The sequence below is a fragment of the Oncorhynchus keta genome, unplaced genomic scaffold (assembly GCF_023373465.1).
Source record: "Oncorhynchus keta strain PuntledgeMale-10-30-2019 unplaced genomic scaffold, Oket_V2 Un_contig_2079_pilon_pilon, whole genome shotgun sequence".
In the NCBI taxonomy this organism is placed as follows: domain Eukaryota; kingdom Metazoa; phylum Chordata; class Actinopteri; order Salmoniformes; family Salmonidae; genus Oncorhynchus; species Oncorhynchus keta.
In genome coordinates this window covers 262501-276908 of record NW_026282184.1, presented here as the reverse complement: position 1 = coordinate 276908, position 14408 = coordinate 262501, and the positions used below count along the sequence as shown (strand labels likewise).

The following is a 14408-nucleotide window of genomic DNA, read 5'->3' as shown; positions in this document are numbered from 1 at the left end:
ACTATAGTTTATTCATCATTTATTCATTTATTATAACTATAGTTTATTCATCATTTATTAAGGCATAACTATAGTTTATTCATCATTTATTCATTTATTAAGGAATAACTATAGTTTATTCATCATTTATTCATTTATTAAGGCATAACTATAGTTTATTCATCATTTATTCATTTATTAAGGCATAACTATAGTTTATTCATCATTTATTCATTTATTAAGGCATAACTATAGTTTATTCATCATTTATTCATTTATTAAGGAATAACTATAGTTGATTCATCATTTATTCATTTATTAAGGAATAACTATAGTTTATTCATCATTTATTCATTTATTAAGGAATAACTATAGTTTATTCATAATTTATTCATTTATTAAGGAATAACTATAGTTTATTCATCATTTATTAAGGCATAACTATAGTTGATTCATAATTTATTCATTTATTAATGAATATCTATAGTTTATTCATCATTTATTAAGGCATAACTATAGTTGATTCATCATTTCCCAAGACATGACTATAGTTTATTAATAATTTACTAAGGCATGACAATACAATGGCATTTCAATTGCTATAACAATGAAACAGAACAAGTTTCCCGACACAAAAACACTCCAGATTAAATCTAAATCACAGTCGTAAGAATAGTTGATTAAACGTTGCTGTAGAGAAAGTTCTCCCCACTAGAGGAGAGGGATGTGGTCTCTGTAAAGGCTCTCTGTCCCAGTGAATGATCCCAAGCCCTGCCCATTCCGAGGTTCAGATCACATGAGTCAGAGTCGGATGTCCTGCCTGGAGTGTAGAACCAAGTCAGCTTCAACTTTACAACAGTGAGAAGGCAATGATTTACAATGCGCGCTGTCACTCCTGTTTCATGGCAAAATCGGTGAACTCTCGAGAGTTAATCTGTGCAGTTATTTGAGTTTCGCTCAAGATAAGTTTTTAGCTGTTCTCTTTGTGTTTCTTTTTGAAAAAGTTACCGATACAGTTGGGTAGATATGCACGTTGTTATATTAGCTAGTGTGTCTTTCCGAAACAGCAGAAAGAAGAATACACTTTTCGGAGATTACAATAGTTAGCCCGTAGCCATATTGTTGGGAGAAAATACATTCACAATAATTTAACAACTTCATCGAAGTTACTTTTGGAAGAATTTACTTTTGGAAGTTGGATGATTTTGAGGTTTCAAGTTTCGTTCTGAAGAAAACTTTGCATTGATTTTGGCTCTTTGAATCTTTTATAGACATTTTTTCTCGAGCAAATACGTTTTGTATTGTTTTTGGAATAACCATGGATCCCAGCCAGCACAACCCTCCAGCCGGTCACCAGATAGTCCATGTCCGCGGAGACTCGGAGACTGATCTGGAGGCCCTTTTCAACGCTGTTATGAACCCGAAAAACACAATCGTCCCCGCCTCCGTCCCCATGAGGATGAGAAAGCTACCCGATTCCTTCTTCAAACCGCCTGAGCCAAAGTCCCACTCCAGACAAGTAAGACGTTAGAGACCACCCTCACACACACACAACCCACCTACTAGGCCCCCGACGCTTCACTGACTAGTAGAGGAAAACCTTTTGTGTCGTTTTACTCTTACGCACACATGTTACTACTCGGGAGTGTCCTACAACTCCAGACAAAAGCGGGAGGTTTAAAACATATTTAAAAGTCGCCAAAGTTCAGGAGCATGTCTTTAACTAATTCAACTGATTGAGAAGTTATCTTCTATTTCCTAAATACAGACCAATCAACAACTGAGCACGGTAACCTTTGAGGGAGTTGTTGATTAACGTTTAAAGTGTTATTACTATAGTAGTGCGTGCTGTGTGCATGGATTACAGTATTATACTTTTACAAATAGTTATTTGAAGTTAGTACACAAGTTCTGGTTGCATCAAGTTGTAGTGTGATATGGGTTATTTTATAAATAAATCTGTATTTTTTTGCGTTGCATAAATAAGCTTATTAATATACAGTACCACTATAAAAGATACACCTTTAATCAATCTTAAAATGAATAATGTAATGTTTGTGAATTTGAACAAAATGTCTGTAATCAAAAAATGGACTGTAGGCTTATAATTACTTCAATAGCAACAGATACGTTTGTGTAGAAGTGGATGCTGCCAGCGCGGTTTGTGAAACAATGTAGCGGTTACAAAATCATATGCTGGTTTTTGAATCACTCAATCCTATTGACAATTTCTTCTTTTTAGTTTCTGATCTTTGGTAAAAGAGTTGAGCTAACAGTGTGCATTCGGGGTTTGACTTGCAGACTTGTCGGGGAATGGCTTTCGGGACTCCACAGTTGTTTTCCCTGATTCGCTGTAGCAGCATGCAGCAGCACCCCTCTCCTCCTATGCCTCTATGAGTAGCACCATCAAACGTCTCCTACTTGTTATTCATGTTTATTCAAGCTCATGACCTAACATGTTTATTCTTATTGCATGGAACAACTGCTTCTTTATTAAACTATTTTCTATTTAGAAAACGTGGCTATAATTCATTAAAATAATGACTTTGAAGTGAGTAGTGACCTACATGTAGTTTAACTATACATGTAACTACATTTCACAGTAGCTTGGTGGTAGTTCACTAGTTAATAGCCTTTTTGTTGTTGCCATGGAGTGGTAGAGCTAACTACTGGAACTACAAACCACTTTTTATTCTCCAGAAATATAATAAAATATGGGTGAAGTAGTCAGTCATTTCCTTTATTTTTTGTCATCAGACCTGCCTAATTCTCACTTGAAACATTCTTGTTGTGTTTAGACTACATTATACATTCTGTTAAAATATAACCCCAAAAGTTAGCTCTTCTTTTAATTGTCTGTGACATGTTAGATTTATATATGATAATTTTTCACAAAGTAGTTTGGGTGTAGTGGACTACTTTTTCAAAGTAACTATAGTTCAGTAAACTGTATTTTTGTTATTGGCTTTAGGGGCGGCAGGTTGCCGTGAGGTTAGAGGGCCAGTAACCAAAAGGCTGCTGGTTCGAATACCCGAGCTGACAAGGTGAAACGTCTGTCCATGTGCCCGTGAGCAAGGCACTTAACCCTAATTGCTCCAGGGACACTGTACAACGGTGACCGTGGCTGTGACCCCACTCCCTGTGGATGTCTCAGGGGTAGTTGGGATATGCAAGAAACACCTTTCCATTACACACTGTGTGTAACAAGACAATATTAAAGTATATTTATAGTAACTTATTCCAGTGTGAAGGAACTGGTAGCTTGGTAAACTGTATTCTCCCTTCTCTCTCTCCCTTCTCTCTCTCCCTTCTCTCTCTCCCTTCTCTCTCTCCCTTCTCTCTCTCCCTTCTCTCTCTCCCTTCTCTCTCTCCCCTCTTCATCTCCTCTCCTTCCTACCTCCACCCAGGCTAGCACAGATGCAGTTACGGCTGGTGCCCTCGCCCCCCACCATGTGCGTGCCCACTCATCTCCGGCCTCTCTACAGCTTGGGGCAGTGTCACCCCTATCGGGCATGGTCCCCGCGGGCGCGCCTCCATCAAACCTCCGACAGTCGTCCTATGAGATCCCAGATGACATGCCCCTGCCCCCGGGTTGGGAGGTGGCTCAGACCCCCTCTGGACAGAGATACTTCCTCAAGTAAGTTTAAAAACAACACTTTAATAACACACTATGTAGGCTGCATCCTTTCTGGTTGTATCACCGCCTGGTGCGTCAACTGCACTGCCCACAACCACAGGGCTCTCCATCAAAGCAGGGATCGAGAGACTGAAAAACAGCTACTATCTCAAGGCCATCAGACTGTTAAACGGCCATCACCAGCTGGCCTCCACCCGGTTACTCAACCCTGCACCTTAGAGGCTGCTGCCCCATATACATAGACGTGGAATCACTGGTCACTTTAATAAAGTTTATATGCTGCTTTGCTCATCTCATATGTAAATACTGTCTTCTGTTTGACTGTATTTAGGCAATGCCACTCCAAATATTTACATTTCTTAACTCCATTATTTTTCTTTAGATTTGTGTGTATTGTTGTGAATTGTTAGAAATTACTGCACTGTTGGCGCTAGAAACACGAGCGTTTAGTTAGATATTACTGCACTGTTGGAGCTGGAAACACAAGCATTTAGTTAGATATTACTGCACTGTTGGAGCAAGAAACACGAGCATTTAGTTAGATATTACTGCACTGTTGGAGCAAGAAACACAAGCATTTAGTTAGATATTACTGCACTGTTGAAGCGAGAAACAAGCATTTAGTTAGATATTACTGTTGGAGCTTGGAACACAAGCATTTAGTTAGATATTACTGCACTGTTGGAGCTAGAAACACAAGCATTTAGTTTGATATTACTGCACTGATGGAACTAGGAACACAAGCATTTAGTTAGATTCTAGTTCCAACAGTGCAGTAGTAACACAAGCATTTAGTTAGATACTACTGCATGTTGGAGCTAGGAACACAAGCATTTAGTTAGATATTACTGCACTGTGTGAGCTAGAAACACAAGCATTTAGTTAGATACTACTGTACTGTTGGAGCTAGGAACACAAGCATTTAGTTAGATATTATTGTTGGAGCCAGGAACATAAGCATTTAGCTAGATACTACTGTACTGATGGAGCTAGGAACACAAGCATTTAGTTAGATACTACTGCACTGTTGGAGCTAGGAACACAAGCATTTAGTTAGATATTACTGTTGGAGCTAGGAACACAAGCATTAGTTAGATATTACTGTTGGAGCTAGAAACACACGCATTTAGTTAGATACTACTGGAGCTAGGAACACAAGTATTTAGTTAGATATTACTGCTCTGTTGGAGCTAGGAACACAAAAATTAGTTAGATATTACTGTACTGTTGGAGCTAGAAACACAAGCATTTCGCTAGATCCGCAAAACACCAGTCTCAACATCAACAGTGATGAGGTGACTCCGGGATGCTGGCCTTCTAGGCAGAGGTGCAAAGAAAAAGCCATATCTCAGACTGGCCAATAAAAAGTATTTTATTTTTATTGGCCAGTCTGAGATATGCAAAAGATGGGCAAAAGAACACAGACACTAGACAGAAGAACTCTGCCTAGAAGGTCAGCATCCCGGAGTCACCTCTTCACTGTTTACGTTGCGACTGGTGTTTTGCGGGTACTATTTCATGAAGCTGCCAGTTGAGGACTTGTGAGACGTCTGGTTCTCAAACTAGACACTAATGTACTGGTCCTCTTGCTCAGTTGTGCACCGCCCACTCTTTCTATTCTGGTTAGAGCCAGTTTGCATTGTTTTGTGAAGGGAGTGTTGTACACAGCGTTGTACAAGATCTTCATTTTCTTGCCAATTTCTCACATGGAATAGCCTTCATTTCTGAGAAGAAGAATAGACTGAAGAGTTTCAGAAGAAAGGTATTAGTTTCTGGCCATTTTGAGCCTGTAATCGAACCAACAAATGCTGATGCTCCAGATACTCAACTAGTCTAAAGAAGGCCAGTTTTATTGCTTCTTTAATCAGGACAACAGTTTTCAGCTATGCTAACATAATTGCAAAAAAGGCTTTTCTAATAATCAGTTAGTCCTTTAAAATTATAAACTTGGATTAGCTAACACAACCTGCCATTGGAACACAGGAGTGATGGTTGCTGATAATGGGCCTCTGTACGCCTATGTAGATATTCCGTAAAAAAAATCTGCCATTTCCAGCTACAATAGTCATTTACAACATTAACATTGTCTACACTGAAATTCTGACCAATTTTATGCTTTTCTTTCAAAAACAAGGACATTTCTATGTGACCCTAAACTTTAGAATTTTTGCGTAAATGGGGATAGGAATAGCATGTCTTTATACATGGGGATAGGAATAGCATGTCTTTATACATGGGGATGGGAATAACATGTCTTTATACATGGGAATAACATGTCTTTATACATGGGAATAACATGTCTTTATACATGGGGATGGGAATAACATGTCTTTATACATGGGGATAGGAATAACATGTCTTTATACATGGGGATAGGAATAACATGTCTTTATACATGGGAATAACATGTCTTTATACATGGGAATAACATGTCTTTATACATGGGAATAACATGTCTTTATACATGGGGATAGGAATAACATGTCTTTATACATGGGAATAACATGTCTTTATACATGGGGATAGGAATAACATGTCTTTATACATGGGGATAGGAATAACATGTCTTTATACATGGGGATGGGAATAACATGTCTTTATACATGGGAATAACATGTCTTTATACATGGGGATGGGAATAACATGTCTTTATACATGGGAATAACATGTCTTTATACATGGGAATAACATGTCTTTATACATGGGAATAACATGTCTTTATACATGGGGATAGGAATAACATGTCTTTATACATGGGGATAGGAATAACATGTCTTTATACATGGGGAATAACATGTCTTTATACATGGGGAATAACATGTCTTTATACATGGGAATAACATGTCTTTATACATGGGGATAGGAATAACATGTCTTTATACATGGGGATAGGAATAACATGTCTTTATACATGGGGATAGGAATAACATGTCTTTATACATGGGGATAGGAATAACATGTCTTTATACATAGGAATAGCATGTCTTTATACATGGGGATGGGAATAACATGTCTTTATACATGGGAATAACATGTCTTTATACATGGGAATAACATGTCTTTATACATAGGAATAACATGTCTTTATACATGGGGATGGGAATAACATGTCTTTATACATGGGAATAACATGTCTTTATACATGGGAATAGGAATAGCATGTCTTTATACATGGGGATGGGAATAACATGTCTTTATACATGGGGATGGGAATAACATGTCTTTATACATGGGGATAGGAATAACATGTCTTTATACATGGGGATAGGAATAACATGTCTTTATACATGGGGATGGGAATAACATGTCTTTATACATGGGAATAACATGTCTTTATACATGGGAATAACATGTCTTTATACATGGGGATGGGAATAACATGTCTTTATACATGGGGATAGGAATAACATGTCTTTATACATGGGGATAGGAATAACATGTCTTTATACATGGGGATAGGAATAACATGTCTTTATACATGGGGATAGGAATAACATGTCTTTATACATGGGAATAACATGTCTTTATACATGGGAATAACATGTCTTTATACATGGGGATGGGAATAACATGTCTTTATACATGGGAATAACATGTCTTTATACATGGGGATGGGAATAACATGTCTTTATACATGGGGATGGGAATAACATGTCTTTATACATGTCTGTCTTTATACATGGGGATAGGAATAACATGTCTTTATACATGGGGATAGGAATAACATGTCTTTATACATGGGGATGGGAATAACATGTCTTTATACATGGGGATGGGAATAACATGTCTTTATACATGGGAATAACATGTCTTTATACATGGGGATGGGAATAACATGTCTTTATACATGGGGATAGGAATAACATGTCTTTATACATGGGGATAGGAATAACATGTCTTTATACATGGGGATAGGAATAACATGTCTTTATACATGGGGATAGGAATAACATGTCTTTATACATGGGGATGGGAATAACATGTCTTTATACATGGGAATAACATGTCTTTATACATGGGGATAGGAATAACATGTCTTTATACATGGGGATGGGAATAACATGTCTTTATACATGGGGATAGGAATAACATGTCTTTATACATGGGAATAGGAATAACATGTCTTTATACATGGGGATAGGAATAACATGTCTTTATACATGGGGATAGGAATAACATGTCTTTATACATGGGAATAGGAATAACATGTCTTTATACATGGGGATGGGAATAACATGTCTTTATACATGGGAATAACATGTCTTTATACATGGGAATAACATGTCTTTATACATGGGAATAACATGTCTTTATACATGGGGATGGGAATAACATGTCTTTATACATGGGAATAACATGTCTTTATACATGGGAATAACATGTCTTTATACATGGGGATGGGAATAACATGTCTTTATACATGGGGATAGGAATAACATGTCTTTATACATGGGGATGGGAATAACATGTCTTTATACATGGGGATAGGAATAACATGTCTTTATACATGGGGATAGGAATAACATGTCTTTATACATGGGAATAACATGTCTTTATACATGGGAATAACATGTCTTTATACATGGGAATAACATGTCTTTATACATGGGGATGGGAATAACATGTCTTTATACATGGGGATAGGAATAACATGTCTTTATACATGGGGATAGGAATAACATGTCTTTATACATGGGAATGGGAATAACATGTCTTTATACATGGGGATGGGAATAACATGTCTTTATACATGGGGATAGGAATAACATGTCTTTATACATGGGGATGAATAACATGTCTTTATACATGGGGATGGGAATAACATGTCTTTATACATGGGGATAGGAATAACATGTCTTTATACATGGGGATGGGAATAACATGTCTTTATACATGGGGATAGGAATAACATGTCTTTATACATGGGGATTTATACATGGGAATAACATGTCTTTATACATGGGGATAGGAATAACATGTCTTTATACATGGGGATAGGAATAACATGTCTTTATACATGGGGATGGGAATAACATGTCTTTATACATGGGGATGAATAACATGTCTTTATACATGGGGATGGGAATAACATGTCTTTATACATGGGGATGGGAATAACATGTCTTTATACATGGGAATAACATGTCTTTATACATGGGGATAGGAATAACATGTCTTTATACATGGGGATAGGAATAACATGTCTTTATACATGGGGAATTAACATGTCTTTATACATGGGGATAACATGGGAATAACATGTCTTTATACATGGGGATGGGAATAACATGTCTTTATACATGGGGATAGGAATAACATGTCTTTATACATGGGGATAGGAATAACATGTCTTTATACATGGGGATGGGAATAACATGTCTTTATACATGGGGATGGGAATAACATGTCTTTATACATGGGGATAGGAATAACATGTCTTTATACATGGGGATGGGAATAACATGTCTTTATACATGGGAATAACATGTCTTTATACATGGGAATAACATGTCTTTATACATAGGAATAACATGTCTTTATACATGGGGATGGGAATAACATGTCTTTATACATGGGGATAGGAATAACATGTCTTTATACATGGGAATAACATGTCTTTATACATGGGGATAGGAATAACATGTCTTTATACATGGGGATAGGAATAACATGTCTTTATACATGGGGATAGGAATAACATGTCTTTATACATGGGGATGGGAATAACATGTCTTTATACATGGGGATAGGAATAACATGTCTTTATACATGGGGATAGGAATAACATGTCTTTATACATGGGGATAGGAATAACATGTCTTTATACATGGGAATAACATGTCTTTATACATGGGGATGGGAATAACATGTCTTTATACATGGGGATAGGAATAACATGTCTTTATACATGGGGATGGGAATAACATGTCTTTATACATGGGAATAACATGTCTTTATACATGGGGATAGGAATAACATGTCTTTATACATGGGGATGGGAATAACATGTCTTTATACATGGATGGGAATAACATGTCTTTATACATGGGAATAACATGTCTTTATACATGGGGATGGGAATAACATGTCTTTATACATGGGGATGGGAATAACATGTCTTTATACATGGGGAAATAACATGTCTTTATACATGGGGAATAACATGTCTTTATACATGGGGATAGGAATAACATGTCTTTATACATGGGGATAGGAATAACATGTCTTTATACATGGGGATGGGAATAACATGTCTTTATACATGGGGATGGGAATAACATGTCTTTATACATGGGGATGGGAATAACATGTCTTTATACATGGGGATAACATGTCTTTATACATGGGGATGGTCTTTATACATGGGGATAACATGTCTTTATACATGGGGATAGGAATAACATGTCTTTATACATGGGGATAGGAATAACATGTCTTTATACATGGGGATAGGAATAACATGTCTTTATACATGGGAATAACATGTCTTTATACATGGGGATGGGAATAACATGTCTTTATACATGGGGATGGGAATAACATGTCTTTATACATGGGGAATAACATGTCTTTATATGGGGATGAATAACATGTCTTTATACATGGGGATAGGAATAACATGTCTTTATACATGGGGATGGGAATAACATGTCTTTATACATGGGAATAACATGTCTTTATACATGGGGATAGGAATAACATGTCTTTATACATGGGGATGGGAATAACATGTCTTTATACATGGGGATAGGAATAACATGTCTTTATACATGGGGATGGTCTTTATACATGGGGAATAACATGTCTTTATACATGGGGAATAACATGTCTTTATACATGGGGATAGGGAATAACATGTCTTTATACATGGGGATGGGAATAACATGTCTTTATACATGGGGATGAATAACATGTCTTTATACATGGGGATGGGAATAACATGTCTTTATACATGGGGATAGGAATAACATGTCTTTATACATGGGAATAACATGTCTTTATACATGGGAATAACATGTCTTTATACATGGGGATAGGAATAACATGTCTTTATACATGGGGATAGGAATAACATGTCTTTATACATGGGGATGGGAATAACATGTCTTTATACATGGGGATAGGAATAACATGTCTTTATACATGGGAATAACATGTCTTTATACATGGGGATAGGAATAACATGTCTTTATACATGGGAATAACATGTCTTTATACATGGGAATAACATGTCTTTATACATGGGGATGGGAATAACATGTCTTTATACATGGGGATAGGAATAACATGTCTTTATACATGGGGATAGGAATAACATGTCTTTATACATGGGGATAGGAATAACATGTCTTTATACATGGGGATGGGAATAACATGTCTTTATACATGGGAATAACATGTCTTTATACATGGGGATAGGAATAACATGTCTTTATACATGGGGATATAACATGTCTTTATACATGGGAATAACATGTCTTTATACATGGGGATGGGAATAACATGTCTTTATACATGGGGATAACATGTCTTTATACATGGGGATGGGAATAACATGTCTTATACATGGGGATAACATGTCTTTATACATGGGGATAGGAATAACATGTCTTTATACATGGGAATAACATGTCTTTATACATGGGAATAACATGTCTTTATACATGGGAATAACATGTCTTTATACATGGGGTCTTTATACATGGGAATAACATGTCTTTATACATGGGGATGGAATAACATGTCTCTTTATACATGGGGATGGGAATAACATGTCTTTATACATGGGGAATAACATGTCTTTATACATGGGGATGGGAATAACATGTCTTTATACATGGGGATAGGAATAACATGTCTTTATACATGGGGATAGGAATAACATGTCTTTATACATGGGGATGGGAATAACATGTCTTTATACATGGGGATGGGAATAACATGTCTTTATACATGGGAATAACATGTCTTTATACATGGGGATAGGAATAACATGTCTTTATACATGGGGATAGGAATAACATGTCTTTATACATGGGGATAGGAATAACATGTCTTTATACATGGGGATGGGAATAACATGTCTTTATACATGGGAATAACATGTCTTTATACATGGGGATAGGAATAACATGTCTTTATACATGGGAATAACATGTCTTTATACATGGGGATAGGAATAACATGTCTTTATACATGGGGATAGGAATAACATGTCTTTATACATGGGGATGGGAATAACATGTCTTTATACATGGGGATAGGAATAACATGTCTTTATACATGGGGATAGGAATAACATGTCTTTATACATGGGGAATAACATGTCTTTATACATGGGGATGGGAATAACATGTCTTTATACATGGGGATGGGAATAACATGTCTTTATACATGGGAATAACATGTCTTTCTTTATACATGGGAATAACTTTATACATGTAACATGTCTTTATACATGGGGATGGGAATAACATGTCTTTATACATGGGGATGGGAATAACATGTCTTTATACATGGGAATAACATGTCTTTATACATGGGAATAACATGTCTTTCTTTAACATGTCTTTATACATGGGAATAACATGTCTTTCTTTTTATACATGGGAATAACATGTCTTTATACATGGGGATGGGAATAACATGTCTTTATACATGGGGATAGGAATAACATGTCTTTATACATGGGGATGGGAATAACATGTCTTTATACATGGGGATGGGAATAACATGTCTTTATACATGGGAATAACATGTCTTTATACATGGGGATAGGAATAACATGTCTTTATACATGGGGATGGGAATAACATGTCTTTATACATGGGGATGGGAATAACATGTCTTTATACATGGGGATGGGAATAACATGTCTTTATACATGGGGATGGAATAACATGTCTTTATACATGGGAATAACATGTCTTTATACATGGGGATGGGAATAACATGTCTTTATACATGGGGATAGGAATAACATGTCTTTATACATGGGGATAGGAATAACATGTCTTTATACATGGGGATGGGAATAACATGTCTTTATACATGGGGATAGGAATAACATGTCTTTATACATGGGGATAGGAATAACATGTCTTTATACATGGGAATAACATGTCTTTATACATGGGGATAGGAATAACATGTCTTTATACATGGGGATGGGAATAACATGTCTTTATACATGGGAATAACATGTCTTTATACATGGGGATAGGAATAACATGTCTTTATACATGGGGATGGGAATAACATGTCTTTATACATGGGGATAGGAATAACATGTCTTTATACATGGGAATAACATGTCTTTATACATGGGGATAGGAATAACATGTCTTTATACATGGGAATAACATGTCTTTATACATGGGGATGGGAATAACATGTCTTTATACATGGGGATGGGAATAACATGTCTTTATACATGGGGATAGGAATAACATGTCTTTATATATGGGAATAACATGTCTTTATACATGGGAATAACATGTCTTTATACATGGGGATGGGAATAACATGTCTTTATACATGGGGATAGGAATAACATGTCTTTATACATGGGAATAACATGTCTTTATACATGGGGATGGGAATAACATGTCTTTATACATGGGAATAACATGTCTTTATACATGGGAATAACATGTCTTTATACATGGGGATGGGAATAACATGTCTTTATACATGGGGATGGGAATAGCATGTCTTTATACATGGGGATAGGAATAACATGTCTTTATACATGGGGATAGGAATAACATGTCTTTATACATGGGAATAACATGTCTTTATACATGGGAATAACATGTCTTTATACATGGGGATGGGAATAACATGTCTTTATACATGGGGATAGGAATAACATGTCTTTATACATGGGGATGGGAATAACATGTCTTTATACATGGGGATAGGAATAACATGTCTTTATACATGGGGATGGGAATAACATGTCTTTATACATGGGGATGGGAATAACATGTCTTTATACATGGGAATAACATGTCTTTATACATGGGGATAGGAATAACATGTCTTTATACATGGGGATGGGAATAACATGTCTTTATACATGGGAATAACATGTCTTTATACATGGGGATGGGAATAACATGTCTTTATACATGGGGATGGGAATAACATGTCTTTATACATGGGAATAACATGTCTTTATACATGGGGATAGGAATAACATGTCTTTATACATGGGGATAGGAATAACATGTCTTTATACATGGGAATAACATGTCTTTATACATGGGGATAGGAATAACATGTCTTTATACATGGGGATAGGAATAACATGTCTTTATACATGGGGATAGGAATAACATGTCTTTATACATGGGGATGGGAATAACATGTCTTTATACATGGGGATAGGAATAACATGTCTTTATACATGGGGATAGGAATAACATGTCTTTATACATGGGGATGGATAACATGTCTTTATACATGGGGAAATAACATGTCTTTATACATGGGGATAGGAATAACATGTCTTTATACATGGGGATACATGGGAATAACATGTCTTTATACATGGGGATGGTCTTTAATAACATGTCTTTATACATGGGGATGGGAATAACATGTCTTTATACATGGGGATGGGAATAACATGTCTTTATACATGGGGAATAACATGTCTTTATACATGGGGATGGGAATAACATGTCTTTATACATGTGAATAACATGTCTTTATACATGGGAATAGGAATAACATGTCTTTATACATGGGGATGGGAATAACATGTCTTTATACATGGGAATAGAAT

At 36.3% G+C, this 14408-nt stretch overlaps 1 protein-coding gene across 1 annotated transcript in view; it reads left to right on the top strand.

The window, feature by feature from the left end:
- Positions 1-778: 778 nt before the first annotated feature.
- The window catches only part of LOC118378524 (transcriptional coactivator YAP1-like), a 60484-nt gene continuing 46854 nt past the window's right edge, over positions 779-14408 (top strand). The window contains 2 exon segments of the mRNA XM_052504871.1: positions 779-1498; positions 3387-3616. Of these exon segments, the coding sequence (XP_052360831.1) occupies positions 1298-1498; positions 3387-3616 (431 nt within the window). The 5' untranslated portion in view covers positions 779-1297.